General features: G+C 52.6%; 1 protein-coding gene across 10 annotated transcripts in view; it reads right to left on the reverse strand.

Moving 5' to 3' along the window:
- Window positions 1-3,060: 3,060 nt before the first annotated feature.
- Window positions 3,061-26,619, reverse strand: part of CHD6 (chromodomain helicase DNA binding protein 6) — a 91,685-nt gene continuing 68,126 nt past the window's right edge. For 5 of the 10 annotated variants that reach the window (XM_058422677.1, XM_058422675.1, XM_058422676.1 and 2 more), the window contains 17 exons: window positions 23,315-23,474; window positions 22,671-22,760; window positions 21,629-21,732; window positions 20,878-21,007; window positions 20,581-20,641; window positions 19,898-19,955; window positions 19,021-19,240; window positions 16,833-17,041; window positions 14,168-15,715; window positions 13,417-13,565; window positions 12,926-13,132; window positions 11,839-12,285; window positions 11,432-11,590; window positions 11,016-11,201; window positions 9,134-9,253; window positions 7,981-8,085; window positions 3,061-6,019 (listed from right to left, as the gene is read on the reverse strand). In XM_058422677.1, coding sequence (XP_058278660.1) covers window positions 5,129-6,019; window positions 7,981-8,085; window positions 9,134-9,253; window positions 11,016-11,201; window positions 11,432-11,590; window positions 11,839-12,285; window positions 12,926-13,132; window positions 13,417-13,565; window positions 14,168-15,715; window positions 16,833-17,041; window positions 19,021-19,240; window positions 19,898-19,955; window positions 20,581-20,641; window positions 20,878-21,007; window positions 21,629-21,732; window positions 22,671-22,760; window positions 23,315-23,474 — 4,844 coding nt within the window. In that variant the 3' untranslated portion in view covers window positions 3,061-5,128. The remainder of the gene's footprint in view (window positions 6,020-7,980; window positions 8,086-9,133; window positions 9,254-11,015; window positions 11,202-11,431; window positions 11,591-11,838; window positions 12,286-12,925; window positions 13,133-13,416; window positions 13,566-14,167; window positions 15,716-16,832; window positions 17,042-19,020; window positions 19,241-19,897; window positions 19,956-20,580; window positions 20,642-20,877; window positions 21,008-21,628; window positions 21,733-22,670; window positions 22,761-23,314; window positions 23,475-26,619) is intronic. The other 5 variants (XM_040080340.1, XM_058422679.1, XM_040080343.1 and 2 more) reach the window with 3 other exon arrangements.

Here is a 26,619-nt window from a genome sequence, read left to right on the forward strand (position 1 = left end):
TCCAAAATGTTACTTTCCATAAAACCCTTAATCCAACATCTAAATCTATTTGGAAAAAGATTTGCCATAAGAGCATGGAAAACTGCCTGTCATGAGCAGACAGGAAATGTGCTTCATTTGGGGTAATGGGGTTATGGGTCCCACAGGCTTATTTCTTCTTTCTGGACCAGAGATGTGTCTTCCTCTGGGTGAGCTGAGCTTTGTTTTTTGTGCATCTCTTCCTCTATCAGAGATCTCTGCCCTTTTCTGGAGGGAAAAAAAGTCACTGTGAGGCTTTCCTTTACAATTCTGTTCTTCCAAAGAGTACAGGCAATTCCTGTCTCCCTGTGCTATAGCCCAGCCAGTTGAAAAACTTGACAACCAATGCTTGGCAGGAGCCCAGAAAGAGGAGAGCCTGGAGCATCTACCATGGCTCTCACTCACCTCAACTGCTCCTGAAACAGGTCCAGGACACTGCTATTTCTAGAAACCCTCTGAAGGCTCATGCTGGGCTTCTCTGAACTGTGTTCAGGCAGGCTGGGACAGTTCCAAGTCAAACCAGTAATGTCACATCCCATTCAGAACACTGGAAAACGGAGCCAGGTAGCGGTGCTGTACAGAGTTGTTAGTGAATTAAAATCCCACTGGAGGGAGAACAAGGCCAGATAGGGAAGGGGACTGATCTTCTGCTGGGCTGAAGATCTTGCGCTGTTTTACGCCTTTTGAGGTGAAATCTTGATTCTTCAGGAATTAGTGCCACCTATGGCACTGCATCGATGGTCTCCAGCCATTCCCCAGAGCACCAAGAAACAACCAGCACACCAAAAAGCCACATGGGAGGGTGAGAATGATGTTACTAGGCCTTTTGTCAAAAATGTACAAGGCAGACTGTGCAGATTGATGGGAAGGGGATTGAGAGAGAAGCTGGCTTTCTCTTCCTTCCAGTTTTCCAGAGCTGCTGCTCTGCGTGTGGTTGGGCTGACTCCTTTCCTGGCAGGACTGCCCATCTGTCTGGTGCTCATGGCCAAGCATGGGTGCCATGGGCAGCTGTGCATTGGCACACGGGGTGTGAGGCATTTGGGGACATTACCTGGAGTGTAGTGCCCTGAATCTGCTTTGAGGTTGTAAAATGTGAGGAGATTTCTGATCTCATGACTCAGCCCATTCTCCAGAGCCCTGGGGCCCAAATGGCTCCTGAAGAGGTGAGGAGCAAAACTGCACTGAAAAGCTCAAGTTTTATTCAATGCAAACCAGATGTCATTAGAGAAATTGCCTTCTCACTGCTGGCCAAGATTTCCAACCCCAAATACTTTCTTGTAACTGTCAAGAGCCCAGAGTGGGAACATCTACACGTGGAGTAGGCAAAGCTCCCCCAGCTGTGGCTCACTGCTGAGGAAAATTCTTCCCCCCTTTTTGTGACCACAAAGGGCATTATCTAAATATGTGCTGAGACTTCTCTGTATCCTATCAGATTAAAAACCAGGCAGGGACAGCAGTGGGGATGTGCAGCTGTGCCTGTTCTACTCTATCTCAGTCTGGGGAGGGGCACCTGTATCCTGTAAAACACAACAGGAAGCAAGCTGTGCCTATGGCACCCTTCCTCCACCACATCCACTCAGTGCCACCAGCAGGTAGCACACCTTGTCTGAAGAGACAGAGACACTACAGCCATCACAGATGTGACAGCTCAAAGGCAGCACATGCTCCTCCACGGCCCTGCTCCTGCAGATTCTGCCAGCAACTATCCTGCATTATGGATGCCGAGGTGCAAGGCTACAGTGAGCGAAGCCAGAATTTAAAGGGATACTCTGGAACTGGAAATTCATAATTCATGCTACCATTTTGCCAGTCTTTTCTGCTGGGTACTATTCTCTTTTTCTTCCCCAAAGCGGCAACAAAGTACCAAGACAAGGTGCTTTACATAGGGCAGGTGGAGCAATAAAAGCACTGGTTTTACTCTCTGTGTCTTTGTTCCTGGATCTTTGAAGAATGGAGCTGCTCCTGCACATCATTCCAGTGAAACACTGACGAATGCCTGCTTTGCCAAAGCCTGAGAACCTTACGCAGGGATTTAGGACAAGCATTTTACAAAACTTGGAGGTGCAGAAAGCACAGGGAGAGGAGCCCTGCACCCCAGTACCCCATCTGCTGGGAGGGGCTGTGCAAGTGCCAAGGGGTGTAAGTGCTTGGGGGATGGGGATGTGTGTGTGATGATTGTGGATGTCTCTGGGCTTCCACCCACTCTTGTGGAAAAAGCAGGTCAGCAGAGAGCCCTTGTGCATCCTCTATGCTTAAAGTGGCCCTGGAGCTTGGGCTGCTCCTGGCATCTTGCAGCCCATGTGGGACATGAGTTCCCACGCTGGCAAGCTCACCCCAGGGCGCTGTGAGAGCTGCGGGTTGGGCCTCTCACAGCGAGCAGCCCGACCCAGAGTAACACACAGGGCACCAGGAGCAAGCCTAGAGCAGCGACCGGGCCACTGCTTCCAACTGCTTCTCAATGGAGTTATGCTGAGAAAAAGGCAAGTCACGTTTATCACTGAGTCAGGTGAATGAAACATTCACATATATTTGCTGAAAAAAATTATATACATCTGTAGCAAGGCTCTCCCAAGTCTGAAAGATAAGCATCATCTAGTCACTAAATTAAAAAAATAAAAATCTGACTTTTAAATCTTTTTCTTTTTATCCATGTTCAAGAGCACAGACAGTTTATTTTGTTAGCACATTTGGTGAAGGATGTATGTGTGTGAATAGCCATGAAAACCGGTGAAAATTTGGCATTTGTTTGGGATATGATGGAAAAGAAGAAGCAGCCAGTTAACGCCTTACAGTCTAAATAATCCACAGAGTATATCGGGTTGCAAAAGGGTCACAAAGTAGCAAAGAGAAGCCTAAACACCCAGAGACGTAGCATACATGTCTGCTAAGGAAGAACAAGGTATAGAGCATGCTGGCTAATTAAATAAATTTCACTTTAAACCCTGTTCCTTACACGTGTAACCCTGGAAAAACCATCCCATAACAAGAAATGGACTCGGAAGAGATTTCTGTATCCATTCACAGTAAGGCTTTGAAGATATATGAAGTTTTATAGCATTTGTATTTCAAGGATTTAGGGCAAGTACATGTTCTTCCACTGAATAAAAACAAAGTTAGTACTTAAAAGGTTCAAAAATATATCAATCGTGACTTTTTTTTTTTACATAAATAAATTATATTGATTTTGGATTTAACAGCTGAAAAAACCTTTTCTGCTTCCACTGGAGGCAAAAACTGAACAAAATGTTAGTTAAATAGAGATAGCAGCATTTCTAAGAAATCTGTCGATAGTGATACAGTATCTATGCTACAAGAATGTTATTAAATAGAACACAATTATTGGGGGGGAGGAGGATTGCATTATGATTGGCTACATACTTTAAAAAAACATCCAATCCAGTAAACTGGGAATATATTCTGTGAAAATATAAACCAACTGGTTTTTTGACCACGGGTAACAGACTTCTTTGAGATGCTAATTTTAACATGTACATAATTTATAATCCCAAATGTATAAAAGACAATGACAAAAAGCATCATAAATAAATAATGCAAACTGAAATAGTTATGTCAAAATATTTGGACCATCTGATAAATTAGCAAAACTGCAACAGAAAAAAAAAGTAAAAAATACAGTAAATTGTGACAACCAAGTGTGAAACTGATGAGTAGCATACTCCAACTCCCTCCCAGCCTGCCCTTCACTCACCACTGCACCACTGTGGCTTTATTCAATTCTCAGACCATGAGCTGCAAAGTAAGAACAACCCCAAGTGAAAGAAGAATTAAAGGAGTGAGGGGAAGGAGAAATCCGAAGAGTTGCTGTGGAGGAGTCAGTACCCAGAGCTGGAGCAGGGGGCCGGCAGCATTAAAACCCATCCGTTTGAAAGGCAGATGCTGAAATCATTTGGAGGACTGGAAATACTGTTCAACAGCAAACGGAACGGGAAGAATCCAAAGTCATCTCTTCACAGGCCATCACCAGAAAGTAAGAAACTCAGGCTCTGAGTGTCTCAAGGGTCCTTCTCAGAGGACTCCCCAAGGAGGGAAGGGGGCCTACAGCCTTCCCAGAGTTTGCTGAAAGAACGTCGCTTCTGGGGTAAGGAGTGGGAAATATAAAAACTCAGAAAGCCTCAGTGTTCATGTAAGAGCATTAAAATCAGTGTGGTCTGTTCACGGCTGGAAAAAAATACCTTTAGAGCACCTGTAATGCCATAGCTGAGAACTAACGCCAGAGAGAACTGAAGACAAGCAGAATGATGAAGGAACTGGTTGCTACAGATACAGTAACCCCAGAAAAGTCATGCAAGTGTGCAAAACCTTTCCAGCTCAAGCTGGAAAGTTCTTGTAACTACCAAGGAAAGGGCAACTAAACTCCACGTAACATAAAACCAAACGTTGGTTTTAAAAAATACAAAAAGAATGTCTACATCATTTTTTCACTCTCTGCAGTTTGTCTCCAAACCTTTGAGGTGGGGGTGATCAAGAAATTATATCACTACCAGGTATGCTTTTCCGTTCAAAGAAATGAATATATGCATTTTCAATCATTAGTTATATAGTTCTGTCTATACTACTATTCTAGTAACCATGATAAAATAGGGAAATACTTTAAATCAAAAATACACATTAGCACTTACTATAGCTGTGCTTTTAGCCCAAATATAGGCTTTTTCATTCAGTGTCGTTGTAGACAGAAATACCCTTGTCTGTGTGTTAGACCAAGAGAGAAACACTTTTCTTTTGCTCTTGTTTTTTTGCTGCTTTTTCTTCTCAAAGGAGTGAGCAATTTGCGGGGGGTGACCAAGTACTCGATTTGCTATTGTCGGCTGGGATGATGGACTGGAAAAACAGAATGAGAATTCAGTGCCTCCCATACTAGCTAGACAACACTGCTTATCTAATAAAGTGGCAAGACCCTGCAACTATTAACATGTAGTATGTCACCAGTTTTTTCTGACAGGGGAATTAGGTAGATAATATTACTCATGGAAACACAGGTTTATATGAAGGTGGAGCGGGGTGGGAGGGGAAGTAACAAAGAGTTTATGGGATAAGAAACTCACAAGCCACAATCTTTTTGTGTTTTTCTTTCAATGAAACAAAAGTTCTAATCGGTATCGTGAGCTGCTTGGCGCTCCTCCTCTGCTGGTCCGTCCTGCTCCTTCTCTGCCACCGCTGGCAGGCTCTGCTCCACACAGTTTTGACTGTTCGCAGCTTCTTTTTCTGGCAGTGAGACAGTTTCTGGCTCTGGGTTTGCCAATTCCCCTTTCACTTTCTTCCTCTTCCGCTTCTGGGTCTCCAGGTTTGCTGCCTCTGAGTGCCTGGTTTGCTGGATGCCAGGCAGCGCCATGCCGATGCCAGGGGAAAGGAACATGGAGGGATAGATCAGTCCAGGAGACATCCCTGGGATAAGAAATGGGTTAAAAGCTACAGGACTACTGGTAGTTATTGCAGATTCTGTCTGATTAGAAAATGAACTAGGACCGGGCTTATCTTCAGCGAGAGGTTCTTTTTTCCCATCCTGGCTGCCCTGTTTCTCCTCATTGGCTTTTTCGGCGCCGGCTGTGCCACCTTTCGTTGTGCTAGTTAACGAAGTCGGAGCGGTCGCGGTGCAAGTCGTCGTCATCGGGGAGTTGAGGAGTCCTCCCACACCAAACATCTGGGGTACGGTCGCCATGCCTGGCAGCATCATGGGTAACATGCTCAGGGTGCTCTTCACATCCTCACCAGCGGGCACTGCTGCAAAGCCAGCAGGAAACCCGACCAGCCCAGTCAGAGGGATCCCTTGCATATTTCTCATGTTCTGAAGTCCCACTAGATCCATCCCAGCAATTAGTCCGTTCATGAACAATGGTCCCATTCCAGAAGAAGAATCTGCTACGACACCAGGCCCTTTAAGGAGTTCACTCCGGGGCCTCCTCCCTCTCCGGCGTGGCCCGGTGTCTCGGAGCACAGGCTCGGTGAGGATGCGATTGAATTTGTTTTCGGGTAAGTAGCCCTGAAAATGAGACATAACAGAGAACACCTGGTCGTTACTACTGCAGCAAAGGGGACCTGGCTTGTCTGTGCCCACATCTGCATCCCAGATGGTGTTGGCACAGAAATATTTGCCTACATGATATGGAATTTGAGAGGTGCACACAACTTTTCCCCAAGGGATGCTGCCAAATGCAAAACATCCTTGCTCTGCCCTGGCAAGATCCTGCACTCTCAAATGCTAGGAAGGGGAGGAGAAAGCATCTTTTTACCCTGTTTTTCATCCCAGCCCTCAGCACCAGCTGCTCACAACACAGGAAGCACCAGGGCAGCATGTCAGCTGCTCACTCAGCTCCCTCCCCAGCTCTAATTGTGCCTTCAGCAAGAGATGAAAAAATCCTCTTTGAGATGGGAAGGGCCAAATTTTCAATGCTCTGCAGGACAGCAAAGCTCATGGGATGACAGAGAGTGGACATGCTGTCTGAGGAGCTCCTGGTCAGAGCTTCAGGGAGATGCCATGGAGCATTCAGAAAGCTCATCTGACAGAAGAGATATGGGACCAAAACCCAGCAGCCAGAAGTGGGTGAGACCACCTGGTTACACAGAGCAGTGCGGGGGGATTCACAGCACAGATTAACACTCTCCTTTTCGGCATCCTCAACACAGACATTTAAACATTTCCCTTCGTGGTTCCCTTGGGTTTCACTATCACCACTCTTTGAACCGTTTAGGATAATAAATTTAGGTAGGAAAAGCATTTCCTGTTGACACCTGTAGTGCAGAAATGTGAACTAGATGCGCCCGGCAGTCTGCTCAGCACAGCACCTGCCCAAGGAGGGAGAAACCTTGTGGGAGCATCTCCCACTGGCACATGGGAGGAGCTGTGAGGGGCCGTGCCTGCCCCTGGGCGCTGTGGGGCAGCCAGCCCCAGCGCCTGCTGGCCTGAGCGCCTGGAACAGTCGGTCACCCTTCTGCATCCCTCCCCTACCAGGATGGGTACGCATTTGCCAAAAGCTCAGTGTCCATGGCGTGGGAATGATCATGGGAAGCAGGGCACAGGAGAGGCGCCCAGGCAGTGCCAGGCATACAGTGGTTTCTGTGGCAGAGACTGTCCCCTCAAATCAGAGGAAGGAAGAGCTGTCAGCTCACCCAGGGATGGCTGCCCGGATGGGGCCCTGATGCCAGCTTGGACATAGAGTCATGTCCTGGGCAGCGGGACAGACCATGCCAAATCTCCAGCACTAAGGAAAAAACAATTTGAGAGCAGTGCAAACCTCTAAGCCAACGGATTCGCCCTCCAGCTCTCTGCAAGGGTGTCACACAAACCACTGCAGCTCAAAACCAGGCAGAAGGGGAGGGACTGTAGGGAGAAGTCTGGACCAGGCCAGCCCATGGGGCAGGGTAGGGTGATCTGGCAGTGCTGTGTGATCGGAGGGGAGAGTGCTCCTTCTCTACCACACACCAGGGCAGCGACTAGTGGATGGACGGGGTGGATGAATGTGGCACAGGAGGCTCCATGCTGCCCCTCTCCCTACCTGTGCCTGACCCTTCAGGCTTGGTGACCTGTGGGGCCTTTGGTGGGCCTGCGGCTGCACAGGCAGAGTTCACAGGAGCTGATGAAAAGTGTCAGCTAGAGGCGTTTTTGAAAATTTGACCCATGAGAATGTTTTGTGCACACCCTGCTGTCCAGCTCCTAGGGCATTCCTCTCGGCCCTGCTACCCGAAGCATCCCGAAGCTCTCCAGCCAGGCATGCCCAGCCCCACTCTCGGGCACTGCCCCTCTCTCTGTGGCCTGGACACAGGGCTAGAGGTGGCACAGCCCAGCCTCCCGCTCTGCCCCGGTGCTGCAGCCATCCCCTCCCACACGCCCAGCCCAGCGCCTGCCTCGCAGCTCCCAGATCCTCACTGGAGAAAGGTTGTGGGGATGGGGAGGGGAAAAGAAAAGATGACATGATACAGATTTCTCCAAAAGCTCTAACTTACTGAAAGCTTAACAATGTCAGCCCAGTCAGCTGCAACAGCATACTCCAAGTTTGCATCAAGCCACCTTGGCAATTCCTTCAATGCTGGTGCCGTGGCTCCCCCTAACTATAAAACACAGCAGAAGGATGACCTCTATTGCAGAGAGAGTTATGTAAAATAATACAAAAAATATGATTACACTTCCCCTAGCTTCTTGCTTTGGGCTGCAATTTGGGGTGGAGACTCTTGCCTGGCTAGACTTGCCTTTCTGCAGGATTCGGTGTGTGCCTGCTGCCTCTAGATACACAGCTCAGGGAGAAAAGGCAGGTTCAGTCTCTGTGGCCCAGCCTACCACCCTCCCAGGTACCAGCGATGGGGACAGAGCTTCTGTAAAAGCCATATTTAGAACTGGCAAAGTCCCCAACTTACCCAGGAAAGGCCAGCATGGGGGCAACAAAAGGGAACACAGATGTGGCTGAAACAACCTTTCTGCCTCACTCTTTAGTTTTGCTTTCAGATGTGATTAATGTCACATCACCTTCTGACCTTGTACAGTCCAGGGTGTGTTTAAGAATTAAATTTCAGTGCAAAGTACTTCTGAGCACCCCTTCTTGTTCAGAGAGGTGAACATAAGTGCCCTGGAGATTAAACTGCAGACAAGTAAATCCAAGCTCCTTGCTCAGAAAGAAAGAAAAAGCCCCTCCAACCCCTGACTTCCTCCAAGCCCAGCAGTGGGACAGGTATTTGTGTGCTCTGGCCTGTACCTCATAAGGAGGAACAAACCAAAGGTATTTGCATGGCAATGTTACAATTTGTGGTATATTGCAATGAACTCAAGGGGAACAATCAAATCTAGGACGGGAAGCACATTACAGGGCTGTGCTGAGTGTGGCTTTAAAGCCAAAGGCCGTATCCCATTGCCACTGAGGGGTCTGTGTCCCCTGGCAAGGCCTGACACTCCCACATCCCTTACTTCACACAGACAACCACTTATTTCACAGGTCTGCGTGTCCCCAGGCACACGTGTCACAGGATAATGTAGATTAGAGACTTATTCCAGACTTTTGTCTCATCCATAGCCTTCTCTGGATTAAATCTCCCCCACAGGCGAGCTCAAGGTGTGCTAAACATTTTGGGACCCTGAGGGCAGAGCACAGAACAGGCCTTTGCTTACCCGCCGTCCGGTACCCTTATGTACCACCGGCACCCGCTCCTCTCCCGTCAGAGAGCTAATGTCCAGTTTGTTGGGGTCCTTGCAGCGCTGCCTCCTCTGCTTGGGTTTGTCTGAAAAATTCTGGAGTGCAAACAAGACAACGTTAATGAGACTAGATGGCTTAATGAGCCTGTGTGGCTACAAGCCCTGCAGGAGAGCAGCATGAATGGGCTCCCAAAGGACAGGGAATCCCTGCAGGCTGGGGCAGGAGCAGCACCAGCAGCACAAACTGGTCCCTGCCATAGGACCGGCTCTCAAATGAGCAAAACTGATTTTTGTATATGGAAAGGGGTCTCCAGTGTACCCCACTTAAGAGTGCTCTAGCCCTTTCTAACTCCACTTCTGACACCACAGGTTCTTATACATGCATCTGTAAACAGGACACTGCATGCAGCCAGTAAAGAGAGAACAGGCCTGTGTGTGCCACTTGTGTCACTCTCATACAGCCACCTGCTTCTCACCAGCTCAGCTGTGCCGCGTTTCCTTCATCTTTAAGCTATTTTCACCACAGAGATGCTGCACCATGTTTCTTTGGGATCAGAGCCCTCTGGAATTCCAACCTACCGAGTTACAGCCAAGTCACTGCACACCCACTGCATGCACCAAGCCCCACTGTTGATGTGCCAACAGGGATGGAGCATTATAATGAGCAACTCGGATGGCACGGATTCCTGAGAGTCAGAAAAAGACCTTAATGCAGTTCATCCTTTGAACTGAGCTACTGCAGCACCCAAAGCCTCTCTCAATCCATCCTACTCGGAGAGAAGAGATACTGCAGGGCAGACCTGAGGCACTGGGGGCTTGCAGGGAGCAAGACCAGAGGCATGGCCAGACTGGGCAAGCTCCAGCACCTCCCTGGAAGGCAAGTGTGTTGGGAAGGAGTGGGAAGGCACCTCCACACCTGCTCCTGCGAGTCTGGCCCTGGGCACACAGCTGGATGTGTCTCTGGACTTTGAAAAGCAACATCCATCCTGCTGAGCAAATGCTGGGCTCCTCACCTCTCATCTGTAGCAAGCTTCAAAATGCTAATGTGTTTCCTTTACTCCAAGCTCCACGAAATCCCCGCCTCAGGCACATGATCCTCCAGGACCAAGATGCAGTCTTTTCTGTTTTACCACCACATTTCTTCCTACTCTGTTTCATGGCCTGTGCTCTGCCTACCACATGGTCTAACAGGCTGAATAAGCTGAAACCTGTAGCAAACCAACCTGTGAAACCAAGAGGTGGAGGTTTATGAGACAGCACGAAGAATCAGACAGACTGCACCTCACTGAGTCACTGCTTTCTGACCACACGGCCACAGCCTGTCAGCCTCCAACACAGCCTCTTTGGTCTGGCTCTTAAAGAGAGCAGGTTTCCTTTTGCCTGGGAACCTTTAGTACAACAGCACTGCCTAAAATGACCCCAAGTGAAAAAGAACAACATAGACAGACTTTGAGCACCTCAAATCCATTTTCTCATTTCTGTCCCCATCCATCCCTGGCACTTCCAGAAGACATTGTGCATTGGGCAGATGGAAGCACTGCAGCTGGAGAACAGACCTTGGGCAACAGGGCTCAGCTCCTGAAGGATGCCAGACAAGTCCATGCCAGGAGCCCTGAGGGTACTGACAGTCCCCCGTGGGGGCATGTTTGTGTTCTGGGGGAAAGAAGAGCTCCCCAGAAGCAAGTGCTTTTTGTTGCTGTACAGAGAAACGGTGCTCACCTCTTAAATGCGTCATGAATCCCTGAGCAGCCCCAATGAACACCACAAATCATGTTACAAGAAAAATCCCAACACAAAGGGCAACACACAAGGCAGGCACACACACATACACACACGTGCCACTGAAGGCCACCCTTACTGTGCCAAAGCTGGGAACATCGAGTGTGTAGTCAGACTGCTGCCGGAGCCAGTCAAGGAGACTCTTATTTGGGACAGCCTTCTCTTGGCCTGCAGCTGGGACTGGCTGTGGAGCTGAGGAAGCAGCAACCGGCCCATCAGGGAGGGGACTGTTCTGAGGGGGCTGTGGCTGGTCTTCCTGAACATCCTGCCATGGAAGGAGGAGCAGGGAGAGCCCATCAGCAGCGTGCAGTGATGCATGTGCACCCCAAGAAGCACAGCTCCCAAAGCAGGTCATCTGCTCCCATGACACAGACTAATCAACATAATCCCAGTGCCTCTTCCTTAAATCACCACCCACCACATTAAATTTCCACGCCATCCCCAGCACTGGTGGTAGGGAGGGCAGAGAGAGCTGGGAGATGCTTCTGAACTCACAAGGAAACACTTTGAACACCAGGAAGACCAACTTCCCCTCAGATCACTCCTAAAGTGGTCTAGGGGCACTGGTCTTGCTCCATTCTTTGAGTGGATCCCAGGACGGAAGGAGAAAGGGTGCAGTAGGATCTTGTCTTCCTCATCTTCCTTAGACAATTCCTGAGGTGAAACAGCTGCTTTTGACAATGCTTAAAAGGATTCAAACACTCCAGAATGCTGTAAACCACGTGGATAACTTCCCTTCCTCCCTGTAATACCTGCTCCTGCCTGGTCCCGCACAAACCAGGCTGTCCTGGAGGACACTGTACAGTGTCATGGGCAGCAGAGTTTGGAGGCGAGAGCTGGGCCATGAAACAAACTGTGCTGACTCCACTGGGTCCATGTGAAAGGGGGGAGCATCAACCCACCTGCAGCCTGTTTGGAAGAGGCCTCTCCTTCAAGAAGATGAGGTCCATCCCTTCGACATTTTTCCTCCTGCCCCGTCTCCTCCTCATGGCAGCATCATCTCTTCGGAGGCTGCCGTTTACAATCTGTCCAGTGACAGGATGGATTAACCCTGCCTGGAGGATGCCAGACAAGTCCATGCCCAGGGAGCTCTGGAGGGCATTCACGGTCCCCAGTTTGGGCATGTTTGCGTTCAGGGGGAAAGGAGAGGAGCTCCCCAGGGAGCCATCAGAGGCTCTGGACAAGTCCACTGCTGCCTCGCGCCAGCCGTTCAGCACAATGGGCGGATGGACGTGGGCTGCTGCCAGCTGCTCCAGGCTCCTCTGTTTGACATCTCTCTCCATCTCAAATTCATAGGGTCTCCTGTGCTTCCGCTCATCTTTTGCAAAGGCAGGGCTCAGGAAACCTTCCTGTGTGTACCAAAGCAACAGAGGGTTACAGCTGCTGCTGCCCTGCCCAGGGACCAGAGCTCCTCACACCAGCACTGAGCTAATGGTCGTCCCTGCCTCTCCAAGGAGCCCTGAGAGATGTCCTTTCCCTGGGCATATCACATCTGTGTGGGGATGGTGCAGAAGCACTCTCGCACACACTCAGATATCCCATGGTGTTATAACCATGGCTGCTCTGCCAGCTGCTGGGGCCCCAGGCCACCAGCTTCTGTCTGTCCAATGTGACTGCTGGGCATTGGGGCACTGGGACTTGGGAGCTGAGGACTTGACAGGACAGCGCTCCTTGCATCGTTCCTTTGGGATACCAGTGGGATGTCCCCTTTGACCATGTCAGGCGCTCCAGCACTGACTCTGGAAGCATCTCTAGAGCCGCAGCAGCTGTTGAGCTGCCAACAGCAGCTGCCTTCCAAGGAGGGCAGCAGGGCGCTGAGAGCATGGGGCACTCACTAGGAGCTCTCACCAGGGGACCCAGTGGCTTAAGCCATGTGTTATACAGCCCAGCCGGCACCAAGGGACCTCCCCTTGGGAAACTCCTGAGTACTTCTGGGCAATGTCTCACCCCAGAGTCCTGAGCCTGTCACTGCGTGAGAGCCCCTCTCACCTTTTGTACCCGTGACATTAAGACCCCATTACTGAAGTTGGGATCGGGGGCTTCTGACTCAGTAAAACTGCTCCTGCTGCTGGTGTTGCTGGCCATGGCTGGGGCTGTCAGCAAGCTCTGTGCCTCAAACTGCTGGCTGGAGGAAGGCCACTTGCCCTTCAGGATGGCGTGGCAGATGTTGTCGATGCGGCTGATGATGACACGGTCCTGCAAACAGAATTGGATGGTGGCAAGCTAAAACTGGAATGACTGATCTGTGTATGACAGTTCAGGATTCAAGTCAAGCTCAGCCCAGGTGATCTTAACTCAGCAAGGAACTGCTTTGGGGGGCCAAGCATTTCCATGGCACAGGTGCTTGGGAAGAGCACCTTGGCCAGAGCATCCAGTGGGGTGTGCAGAGGAGCAGGAGCAGAGCTGGAGCTGTGTGAGCCACCGCTAGGAAGGGCTACCCAGGAACACTTCAGTACAAACGGTGTTCCTTTTAACCTCACCTTGGGCCACTCAGAGAAGGAGTAAAGTGTCTTCTCCTGCAGCAGCTGGGCAATGGTCGGTGCCCGGGTATCCTGAAGATCATCAATCTCCCCGGGTAGGACAGAAGCAGAATTCTTGTTCTCTTCCTCCGAGTACTTCTCTGTACCATCTAAAAAAGCAAGGGAGAATAGAGCCCACCACCACCCTGCCTTTCTCCTTGTCTAGAGCTAGGGAGCATCTCCTCACACATTCCCACCCCAATGCCCACCTGGCTCCAACAAAGGTCCCAAACAGTCCCCAAGAATCTCCAGAAGCAGCAGACTATGATCAGGGCAGGTAGCCCAAGGTGCTCAGGAAGGAGCACCACTCCCCTGAGCTGAGTTTGGGGGACTTGAATTGCAGTAACCTACCATCCTTGACCATTCCCAGGTGGGCAAGAAGGAGGGCATACCCTTTTCCAAAGGGAGCTGCTCAACAGGGAGTGCCCTGTACCAGAAAGGGAAAGGCATCCTGCATTCCATGGCATGCTCTTAGCAGAAGGGCTGCTGGGGCTCAGTGTGGAGAGTTCTGGTCAGCTCTGCTGGCAAGTGCAGCCCCCAACACTTTTGCCCCCAGTTGCATCAGCTAAAGGATCCTCAGCTGCTACAGAGGGGAGGCCACTCCACAGGTTGGCCAGCCCCAAGGTTTGGCTCTGCAGGGAGGACAGACAGCAGGTCCCTCCCACCATAGCCAGAGATGATTGTCAAGCTGAGGGAGCTCTCAGGACCATACCTTGGCTCTGGTTGCTGCTGGCTTTCTCCCCGTCATCTCTGTTCTCACACTCTTCTTGCTTTATACCCTGAGGCTCAGGGTGCGCAGCCTCTGTGCAGCCTGTCTGCCCCTCAGCATCTCGGCCCAAGGGCTTCCCCCTGACACAGGGCGCTTCTGCCCCCTGAGGCCCTCCCTGAGGCAGAGGTGTAGGCAGGCTGAAGGGCTGGCTCTGAGCCTGGCCCGGTGAGTGCTGCTGGGTGCTCTCCTCGTTCAAGCCACAGTCCTCCCTGCCCTCTGCCCCGGGCTCCCCCAGCCCCAGGGACTCCCTCTTGCCATTTATGTCTTCTGGGCAAGTGGCATTAGGTGTGGGGAGAACAGAGCTCTGCTCCTCACCCCCCAGTTTATGAGCCTCAGGGTCACAATCAGCCCCAATCCGGGGACCATTCAAGCTTTCCACGGCATCTGCTGCTGCCTCAGAGTTATCATCATCCTCTTCTTCCTCCTCATCTTCCTCGCTGTGGCTCTGACTTGGTCCTGACTTTGCCTCCAATCCTTTCTCCTGCAGCAGACTGATGAACCTCTGCTCAGGAGGAACCTTCAGTTCATAGTTATGGAGACTGGGACTGTAGAGCCCCACACTTAGGACTCTTTCCACGGCGCCGTGCTCAGGCAGTCCCGCTGCTGGGCTGGCAAGTGCTCCTTTCTGTTCCAAGCCTTTGCCGAGCTCGGCTGGGGCACTCTGTGAAGGATTGCTCTCAGGAGTAGAAGGTGAAGGCTCAGCTTCCTCATCATCCATTCGGTCAGAGCCCACCTGCAAACCCTCTAGGAAGGGAGCCTCCCTCATGGCATCTGCATCACAGCTGGATGGATCCTCATCCCCCTCCAGCTTGCTCTCGGAGAGTTTGGCAACGCTGCTTCCAACATCTGCGCAGCTTGGGCTGTCCCTGGCAAGGGAGCTCTGCTCGCTGGGACAGGCCTTCTCATCGTACATCATGCACACCAGTGAGTCCGGCAGCGAGCTCTCATCGTAGTTACTGGAGATGATGTCCCGGACTTCGGACATGAATGTTTCACAGTTCGTGTCCAGCGGGCTGCCCCCAGCCTGGGACATGGTGCTGTCCATGGTTTCTAGCTTGATGTGACTCTCAGCTTCGTTCTCCAGGGTTTCACAGGTCTGGTCCAGCCGGCCGTACACGGGGGAACCGTAGAGTTTGGAGTTAGACTGGTAAAGGCAGCACAAGGTTTCTGGGCCTGGGAGCCCCGTTCTTTTATGCTGGGCATAGTTTCTGTACGCGTCTAAGAAAGACAGCTGGGGGTCGTTCATGATGTAGTAGTCAGTGCGGTTCAGGCCGTGCTTGGCGGTGCCGATCAGCAGGTCCCGGTCGTGTTTGCCACACTCCCACCACACGGGCAGGTAGAGGCTGGGCCGGCACAGCTTGAGGCGCTCGTGGAGCTGCGGGCACTTGAGCACCTGCTCGCGCACCTTCCGCAGCAGCTCAATGCGGTACAGGGTCCTGGCAGCACGCTCCTCTGTGATGGGCTCCACGTAGATGTCAGGGTCTGGAGGACCTACAGCAGGGACAGCAAAGCCAAGGACACATTATGTGGGTTGGCAGGAGTTCCTCAGAAGCAGTGAAGAGCAAGCTGAGTTTTAACCCTTGCTCATACTGCAGGTGAGATGGGGCCTGCGCTTCTAGCTTGTAGTTGAGGCCTCTTTTTCCAGTTTCAGTACCTTCCAGTCAGGGAGTAAAAGCCCCTGACTTGAGCAGCTGGGTCAAGAGTGGCACCAGCTGCAAGGCTTTCAGAGTCTTGCTTGAGCTCTGCTCCATCAACACCAGCAGTGCTGGAGCTGCCTGGACCGGCAGGCAGAGCAGCTCCCAGCACTCTGAGCCTCTGGTAGCCCTTCAGCCCATTGTCAGGGAAGGGCAGCCTGTAAAGCTCTTCTGGTGAGGAACACCTACTTAAGGCACAACACACACACACAAGGAACTGTGCCTAAGACCAGACCCCATGACAGATCTGAGGCAAAATGTTTTCTGCTGTTGTTGGAAACAAATCACTTTGTGTCTGAACAGCCTCCAAGGAGCTTTTCATCTGTCATGTTTCATCTGCTGTCAACGCAGGGCCTCTGTGGAGTACTCAAAGAAAATGGATGCCCTGCGTGTTGGCCAGGCTTTCCGAGCCTCTTGCAGTGGGATCCAGGCTCCATTTACCATGCAGCGGAGCTCCACAGTCAGCACAGGCATAGATGGAGAGGACTCTGTCCAATGGCAGCAGAAAAATGCTTGGAGAGCAGCAATACAGCTCATCCAAACAACCCCCAGCTCCAGCATGGAGCTGTGCTTTGTGTGTGCTGCTTCTCTACTTGTCTCTCACATATAGAGGTTGCTATCTTGGATAAAACTGGTTGTGATTTCCTGCAAGAACTCCAAGAGGTTTGTTGAGAGCAGGGGCAAGAGTCCACAGGGCTGGCTCTACCCTTCCACTGCGCCAGGGAGGCACTACATGGTGGGGACAAGGCAGGCAGAAATACATGACTGCTGCAAGCCCAAGGCCTGCCTGGCATCTCACTGCTCCCAACTGTCTCTGAAGCTCCTCCCTTGCTCTCCTGCTCCATGAGAGCAGTGAGGTGCCTTCCACATGGACCTACCATTACCCCTCCATAGGCCATGCAATTTCTACTCACCATCCTCTTTCCACAAAGGGAGACCACAGACATTCTTGCACATGGCCACAAAGCTGTAGAAGTACTTCTCCAGGCTCTCATCCGTCTTCTTCTCCAGTCTAGAGATGGCTCGGAACTGGGCCCAGTCAAAGATTTTTTTCTCTTGGTCATAGATAACCCCAAAGGAGGAGACAGTACGGTAGAAATCCGCCTGCTCCCTCCTGGTCCACCTGAGGAGCAGGGAGGAGATGGGAACACTGCTGAGTCACATTCTGGGTCCAGAACAGGCAACGCACCAGGCAGAGAGGTTCAGAGAGCACTGTCTAGCTACTGACCAACAGTTTTGAGGGAGATGTCAGGAGGAGCACACTGGGGAGACCACCACAGCCCAAGACACTCTGCCCTCTGGTACACAGGGAGGAGGAGCAGAGGCCACGGGTCCTCTGGCTCTCAACTCCTTGCTAAAAAATCCTCTTGGCCGTTTCAATAAACCCGAGTGCAGATCTGGGCTGTGCTGCCAACGGGGTGCAGGCTCCAGCAGCTTCTGTGGAGGCACAAACCTATCCCATCTACTCCCTTCCTGCCACATCAAGCTGTTTCACTTCCATGGAAAAGTCAGTTCTCTGTACCAGGAATTACAAAGGAAGGATATGCAGACACAGTTCTCATCCAGCATCTTCTAGAGGGAAACTGAGACTGGGGCTTGCTGCTGTAAGGGTCCCAGTAACAAACACCACCCACCTTACCGACTCCTGTGGACTCCTGAGTGTCACCCTCTCCCCACCGGAGGAGATTGTGATGGAGGAGTTCAGTTACAGTGCTCTTAGAACATAGCTTTCAGGCTGGCTTGGAGCCTCTGAGCTTTCACCTTGTGGGGACCACTCAAAGGAAGTGTCCAGGCAAATACAGCCCCAGGCAGAGCCCAGAGAAACAGCCACAGAGAACAGACCTAGGTGCACCCAGCAGGGCAAGGGTAGAAAAAGGGGACCACTGAGGCCTGAAGAAAGCTTCCAGTCAAATCTCAGCCTCTGAATTGCAGCTCTGAGCCAGCACCAGCAAGCAGCTGAGACATGTCAAAGGAAAGCAGGTGCGGTGACAACATCCACAGCACTCTCCAAATGCCCAAAATACACCTGGGCCAGCACTGCCGCCCTTGCTCCCAGGGGCTGGAGTCATGTTTCATTTCAAAAATGAGAACAAGGAGAAAGTTAATAAATATATTAATGATCCAAATCAAGGAGCTCAATGGTGAATTTGTCAACAGGCCTCAAATTAAAGGCTAGTATAAAATTCTTGTAAGGAAATCTCCCCTACAAAAAGCCCAGAGAACTAAGGAGCAGAAGATACCAGGCTGCTGTGATGTCCACAGCACAACCACTGATGTCCCCACCTCGAAGAGTGGATGGTACGACTGAGAGAAGTCCAGAAAAGAGGAAAGGGAAGGTGGGCTGGAGCAGCTTCTACACAAAGAGGCTGAGAACAGAGCACAAGGCAGCACACATACCATGTGGTTACATGGTGTCCTGCTGCAGGGACAGGTTCAGAGGAGGCAAAACCATTGAGGGCTGGTGACCACAGAGAGCCCCAGTCCCAGGGTGCCACGGAAGACTGGCAGCAATGGCAGCAGCATCACCCTGTGCACACACTCCCAACGACCCCAGACAGCCACTCAGGGTATTGGGACAGTCCCAACCCCCGCCCACTTACTGGGACACAAATGAAATAGGAGCACAGGGCAGCCAGGATGTCACCACTGGGCTCCAGAGGCCATGAGCAAGAGGCAAAGCCAGTGGTGCGAGAGCCACAAGGGTTGGAAGGGCACTGCTCACAGGCCGTGACAGTGCTCATCTGTCACTCTCATCCACAGTGTGTCCCAAGGACACAGCTCTCCTCTGCTCAGGCTGTCTCTGGCCCAGCAGACACTGGATTTGACCCTGAAGAGCTGTCCCCTCACTTCCTTTCAGTGTCACGACCTGCTAGCCACAAACTCCAGTCTGCAATGGAGGCTGCTCCCTGGCTGGGCTGGCTGCTGGAGCAACAAGGCTCCCATGGCTCAAAGCATATTCCCTGCCCAGCAAGGACCCATGTGACTCCATGCCCTGGGCAGCTGACAGCACAGACAGCTCTGGTGACATTTACCTGGGTAAATTCTGCGGGGCAAGGAATTCAAGTGGGCTAAATCGGCTTTGTAAAGGCTCCGCTGCTTTACCTTTTCTGCATTTCTTTGTTCACTGAGTCCATCTCCGAGGCTCTCCGGAACATCTCATCCTGCAGCCAGTAGCCATGGTTACCAGGCACCAGCATCTCGGTGCGGGGAGGCAGCTCCTTGCGGTTGCAGCGCTGGTAGACGGTGACGAGTCGGCGCAGTCTGGCCGTGAGAGCAGAGGAGACAGGCCAGCAGGATCTGTCTGAGTCAGAGCCATCCTGGGCTTCAAACATCAGCAAGGACATTAATATTTAGCACATACGCAAAGCCACGGGTTCCCACGTCCTCTGGCAAGCTCCAAGAGCATCCTCCCACCTTCTGCCTCCCATGGCCAGTATCAGCGATCACAGTCATGAGTAGAGGGCCATGTGACCATCCCCGGGCCTGCTGGCTCACAGCCTCACCATGTCTTAGCTTCCTTCAGAGAGAGTCCAGAGGCTTGAGATCAGGGTAGGAATGATGGCTCCAGGCCAGACCATGCATGGGAGTAGACTGCAGCTCCCTGCTCAGCAGCAGGGCCAGCCAGCCCACGGCATGTGCCAACACTGCCCACTGTAGAGACCTCACACACTCATCTCATGCGGGCCACTGCATGGATAAGTGCAGGCTAACGGCTTCCAGTCACTCTGGGGCTTTGGCTGGAATCACTCAGAACCCTGTCTGCCCTGCCACAGGGCCCATCCGTGGGTCACCTGTGAGTCTGTGCATGAGAGCCCCTGCCCACGTTGAGCTGCCTCATCCACTAACACAGAGCAGCATGTCCCTCTAGCCAGCAATGTGTTCCTCCCACCAAGAAGTGCTTGAGGCAGCACTCAGGCTTGGCTGTGCCACACCAAACCCTGGGAAGCCACGGACCACACTGCAGGAGACATGGCCTCACCTGCCGCTGGCTCGTCCCGCTTCTCACTGGCTTCACCCTCCCCAACAGCCACAATGTCCTGCAAAAAGAAACGATCAGAGAGGACTCAGCCCCACACAGAACCCCCTGTACACACAGCCCACCCATCCTTGGCAGGGTGTAGGGTGGTGGGATGGGCAGGGTTGTTGTGTCCAATGCCCTTAGACTCCAGATGCTGTGGCTGTGCTCAGCCCACAGGATCAGAGGTAACAGCTCAGAGAGGCCATTTTGGACCTGGAGGGAAGGATCACCACAGTGACAGAGGCTGTAGTGCCACTGCTCAGGACAGTAACAGTGTGACTGCCTCCACTGTTCGAACAACCCCTGCACTCTCCTGTGATGCCTCATCCCCTGATTTTCCTCTACCCCAAGGCCATTTCTTTTGGAACATCCCTGACTCCTCTGCTGGGGCCCCACATGGCTCCTGAAGCCAACCAAGACTGAGAACCAGCATTCCTAGGCATTCCCAGCCCTCAATACCCCTCAGCTCCCCACGAGGAAGATGCCGCTCAGGTCCACAGGTAACGCAGAGAAGCACAGCAGAAGCTGTGCTCCAGGGAGCAGAGGCAATGTACACAAGATGGGGCACACACAAGGTAAAGCCTGCACTGCAGGGCAGGCTGGGCAGCATCAGATGTGTATCTAACACCGTGAATCCCACTCACCTCCTGTTTTGACAGCCCCTCCAGCTTTTCTCCACTGCCCTCTTCTTTTTCCACGCTGCCCCTAGGTGAGAGAGTGAACAGCACTGGTAGTGGCAGCACAGCCCCTGTGGCTGTGCCAGCTCTCAGCACCAAGAAGTGAAGAACTGGTGCTCATGCCATCCCTCCACCTCAGAATGGGGACCAGCTCCCTCCTGCCCTCCCCTCTACACTGAGAAGCACAGCCTGCTCCCTCCCTCCACTGCACTGCCCCAGGAGTGAGCCAGCTGCAGTGAGAGCTCGGCTCCATCCCCTGCCCACCTTTCAGCAGCATCCTGTGCCCCATCGCTGACGCCCTGCTCGGCAGAGAGCAGCTTCTCATCAGGCATGCCCACCTTCTCCAGGAAACACAGCGCTGGGTCCGCCCGCATGGCGTTGTACCGCTCGTAACCTGCCACGCCATCAGGACAGACAGACAGCACAGAGCAAGGCCTGAGCCTGGTTCACAGAAACCTCCTGCTTCTAGGACACAGCTCCCCACATGGCTCTCACTCCCTCTGTGCTGCCCTGAGAGCAATTCTCACCCCAGAAGTTCACAACACTTTCTCAAAAGCTGCTAACGGCTCTGCGGCCCCTGGGCAGCTGGCAAAGGGAAAGGTCAGCCCTCCCATCCCATCCCACCCAGCAGCAGCACTGACACCTGGACGGGTGCAGCTGGGGCAAACAGCCCCGTGTCTCCTGGTGAGGTGTGTCTCCTGGAAACCTCACCGGGACTCCATGACCGAGGCCAAGAAAAGATGTGTGCTTTTCTCCTCGCCCTCACACAGCAACTGCACACAGCTCCCGGCACACCAGAGTCTAGCATGAGATCTGGCATGGCCACCCTGGGCACCATGGGGTGCCTGTCCCCCACCCAAACATGCTGCTGGCACCTGGGGAAAGCTCTCCTGGGCCTGTGTGGCTGTGGAGCACGGCCAGGGCTCTGGTGCTTGCACTGACATGACATCCCCTCCAGTACCAAAAGGACTCATTCCCTCACACACCAGCACCCACCAGAAAGCTGGATACACACCGTGCTTGAAGACGCCGATGAGCAGGGATTTATCGGCTTCAGCATTCCACCAGTCTACTGGGATCTCCACGTAGTCAATGTCTGGCAGCAGCACATCCAGCTCCCTGTGGCAGACATGGTATGAACACCCTTCTCCCAGCCTCACCAGACACTGAGGGGCACTGGGCACTGCTCAGAAGGTACAGGGAGAGGCAGGAGCCATCCACCGCTTGTTGGCTTGGGGACAGCTGATGAACACAGGCCTGGGCCCTCATCATGACATGGGTACACATCTCCCTGGAGTCAAAGAGCTGGAGCCTTGGTTCCACCACAACCTGCTGCCCTCCCACTCTACTTTCTCCAGGACAGTGGGTGCCCCCAGCCTCTCTGCCCTCCCATCCAAGCAACACCAGAGGATTGAAGATCCCATCTGACCTGAACAGCATCACTAGGGGTGAAACACTTCACACCTACCAAGCCCAAAAGAACAGTGTCTCTCCACATACACTGGTGCTGATGGAGTTGTGCTGGGGAAGGCAGCAGCACCTACTTGACGAAATCAAGCTTTCAAGCTCAGCATATCACGCCACTCTGAGAAGCACTGAGAGCTGAGTCTTTGCAGAAAGGTCAGGAGCTGGCAGGAGCATTACACAGCCTGTGGGTGCCACTGTTGCCAGCGCTGGGAGGGACTGCAGGCCACGGTGATGGGGCATGCTCTGCTCTGAGGCCTGGCCCTAAGACTGGGAGCAGTCTCTGTGGACTCCCACTTTGGATAAGAGCCCGTTTGTCAAGCAGCACACAGAACCACTTCCCTGCACGGTGTCCCTGTGAGTCCCCACCGCCTCCTGGTTGGTGCTACGGTCTCAGAGCTGCCTCAGCATGGCTGCCATGGCTGCAGGCCCTGCACAGGCGGGGTGGCTGCTTGAGGGTGTAGTTTTGCCTGAGGAAGACCTAGGGTCTGATTCATCTGGAGTTGCAGGGAATGCAGATGTGGCTGGATCGGACACCTGTGGCAGCACTCAAGCCCAAGAAGCCTCGCAGGGGTTCACTGTAAGGTCCCTACCTGGCAGGGGTCCCCTCAAAGGCTTTATCCGCAGCCTCCCCCAGCACTTCAGCCTTCAGGTAGTAGAGCATTCGCACTCGCAGCAGAACCCTGTGCCGGGCGGCAGAGAGGTCAGCAAAGGCCAGCAAAACCTGCTCGACACCGTGTTTTCCCACGTGGAAGGACCCACTTCCATAAAGCAGGATGGACAGTGACTGTGCAGTGCCATGTCACACTGCCCAGCTCTGGGACCTACTGGCCAGAGGGTTGCCGCTCAGGACCTGGCTTCCATGAGCTGGAGGGGAATGAGGGTGGTCCAGCAGCCCTTCACAGCTCCCTCCCACCCTCCCAACACTAAAGGCCCTCAGCCCACTGTCTCCATGAGCCAATGTGGGCTCCTGCAATGCAGAATGGCTTTAAACTAAAAAAGGAGAGATTTAGATTAGATGTTAGGAAGAAATACTTCACTCTGAGGGTAGTGAGGCCCTGGTGCAGGTTGCCAGAGAAGCTGTGGCTGCCCCATCCCTGGAAGTGTTCAAGGACAGGTTGGACAATGCTTGGAGCTTGGGTAATGGAAGAAATCCCTGCCCTTGCCCAGGGTAATGTAATAAGATATTCCTTAAGGCTCCTTCCAACCCAAAACACTCCATGATTCTATGACTCACTTGTTGCAGTGTTGTTTGAGGTGCTTCTTGTAGCTGTCATCATGGAGCACCACCTCGGGGTTGCAGGTGGCAAGCCAGTCTGCGTTCTTTATCTCAGGAAGCAGCATCTGGTTCTTTGTCTTCTTCCCCTTCCTGCCTCTGGGCACTGGTGCTGACAAGCCTGTAACAGCGAGTGGCAGCCAGTGAGCGACACAAGCACCACGGGCACAGCTGGCACTGCCACCAGGCACCTCCAGCGCTGGAGGCCAGGTGTGGCAGCAGAGCTGGGAGCTGGAGGAGCCCATGCAGAGCTCCCAGCTGCAGCCTGGAGAGCCCAGGAGAGGAAGTGCACGGGGAAAACGCAGAGCATGTGAGAGTCCATCTCGGTGAAAAACTTGGGGATCACCACAGAAACGGAACTGCTGTGCATTCCCAGCACAATGCTGAGCCCAAAGGATAACATGGTCCCTCGATGTGTAAAAATATCACAGAGAAGGGATGAAGCATGGAAGGGACCTTGGTCCTGGGCATAGCTCTTGGAGACATACTTAAGACACTACAGCCACCTCTGAAGCTCATTCCATGGGGACAGTTATCTGGGACAAAAGTTCAAACAAGAAGCTCCCAAATGATCAAAGAGCAGCAGAGCTGCTGATCTCCTCTGATTTGTAAGGGCTGTTCCTTATACCATGCATCTGGAGCGGGGTTGGGGGGAACTGGATTGCTGCAAGGGGGCTAAAGTACCAATGGGAAAGGGAATGTTGTCCCATCTGCCTGACAAAGATAAAATGAGATCCAGTGGCTGGAGATGAAAATCAAACACATTCCAACCTTGAAACAGGAGTGTGAGTTCACAGCAGAACTTAGAAACAAGTCATGTGGGGTCACTGTTGTTTGGAATCTCCAGAGAGGGATAAGCTGCCTCCCTGGCCAGCTGTTCTTGAGGTAGGAACTGCAAACATGAAGTGGAGATGGGGAAAGGACGCCTGAGCAGTCCCATCCCATCCGTCAGATGTTGTGACACCAGTGAAGAAGAGAGAGCATCACCATGTCATCAACTCCTGCATAAAGTCTGCAGCTGCATGACAGGACAAGGGCTGTGGCCCAGCTGGCTGCAGGAGGCCTGCAGTAAGCACCAGGCCTCCTGTCCCCAGCACTAAAATGGCCTGGTGAGCTCTGGGCAAATGCTGTTTCCTCAGCAGCTTGGCCTGCTCCAGGATGAAAGGCAGGATGGTGCTGGATCAGAGCAGAGGATGTGCTCACCCAGGATGTGGGATTGAGAAGAGCTCCAGGATGACATATCAAGGGCTGCTTTTCCTTTCTGCATGTCAGGGATGGGGCATGACTTGCCCAGTCAGCTCTCTGCAGACATGAGTGGTACCTGAGGCTGCCTGGGGAGCCACAGCAGTTACTGCTGAAGGACTTCCTGAGTGAGGAAGGAACACTGCTCCGAACTGCAGTGCTCTGCTTCTTCTGCTCTTCTCCAGCTCCTGATGTCAGGCTGAGATGTCACTGCTTCTCTGGCTGAGACCTAACAGAGGTTTTACAGGTGGGAAAAGCCACTCCCAAGAGTTGATGGAGAAGTTCCTGGTCACTTTGCTGGTCAATATTCAATGCTCCTGTACTAAAGCAACTCTGACCCTCTGCTGAAACCATGGCTTGTTCATTACTTGGCATTACCTAAATCAAGCCCACTCACACCAGCTGATTTGTTTCTGACTCTTGTTCTGCTCTCCACAGCAGAATTCTCAAGCTCACTCCCAGCTGCTCTCAGGGCAGGGCTGTGTGGCAAGAGCAGGAAGCAGCACTGTCAAAGTGACTCCCATTGCAGGAGGCGACTGGAATAACTTATGGCAGCCACCAAAAGCCACATCCTTGGACATCATGCTGCAAAAGCTAGTTGGACACTTCCAGGCAGAAGGAAATTATCATGCTGGGTTTTAAGCACCAACTACAATGCACTTGGTACTCAGCAGCATCACTACTCCAAAACAGCCTTCCCTGTGCTCCACCATCTGGGAACAAAGTCCCAGGTTTCAGCCCAGCTCCCTGATGTCAAAAGCAGTCTGGAGAGTTCCAGGCCCCTCACTACTCACTTTGTGCCACAGATCACAAGTACAGAATAAGCAGCACATGGCTTGTGGCTGCCATACGGGCTCTGATTCCCTGAGGGACACTGTGGCCTCCCCCAGCTCCACTCACCTGTCCTGAGAGCCACAGGATGCAGGCACTGTGCTGCAAGGTCAGCCAGAGCCCTCTGGAACAGCAGGCAGTGACCAGGTGTCCTAGGCCACAAGCCCAGATCCAGGGAGCCAGCAGCCACTCTGTGCTCACAGATGAAGACAAAGGTCCCACAGCTGCCTCATTCACAAGGTGGGCTCTGTGGCTGCCCCAGCCCCAGGGGAGCCTACAAAGAGCAGCCACTGTGCTGCACATGAGGAGGCCAATCTGCAGCGTCCATGACTGAGGCAGAGCTAGAGCCAGAGGGAGAGCAGGGCTGGGAAGCTTCTAGGTGACCTGTCTGAAGCTGAGGATACCCTGGGAACTTCTACACAACAGAAGTTATTCTAAAACACCTCTAGCCAGCAGATGCAATTACAGATCTGCATGTGACACATGAACCTCAGACACACTGCCTCTGAGTAGAGAGAGCACAGCAAGGCCCAGGACAAGGGTCCTGCTACACAGAGTGAGAGAAGGCAGCATCACCTAGGGAGCACTATGCATTGCATAAGTCTCAGGACAAACCAACACTGCATCACCACCCATCAGGGCAGGCAATGCAGACCAGTAGGTCTGAGACAAGCACCATGACAAAGGGAAACAAAATCACAAAATCACAGAATATTCTGAGTTTGAAGGGACCCACAAGGATCATTGAGTACAACTCTTAAGTGAATGGCCCATATGGGGATGAAACCCACAACCTTGGCATGAGATGGATGCTCAGCTGTACTCCCAGCTTTCCCTGGTGCAGCTGCCTGTGCAGCCCAGAGGCACAGGCAGGGTCCTGCACCATGTCCATGCTGCACCCTGTGAGGCCCTGAGGCTCATCCATGCCCTGAGTGGAATCAGCACCCTCATCCCCGTCACACACAACATGCTCATATGGTCAGTGGTGCTCATGAGCTCACTGCCCAGCATCTCCCTGAGCCAGGGAACCACGATGGTATTCACAGGCCAGAGAAGACTTAGCAGCACCTCTGCTCCCACCACAAGGCCCACTCTGCACTGAAAGCCAAAAAACAGTCTCCCTCACTCAGCCAGCCCCTGCTGCTGGCTCTGAGGGTCACTGTAGAGATCAGCTCCATGGAAGCCCCTTTCTC

This window comes from Hirundo rustica, chromosome 16 (assembly GCF_015227805.2).
Source record: "Hirundo rustica isolate bHirRus1 chromosome 16, bHirRus1.pri.v3, whole genome shotgun sequence".
Taxonomy (NCBI): Eukaryota; Metazoa; Chordata; class Aves; order Passeriformes; family Hirundinidae; genus Hirundo; species Hirundo rustica.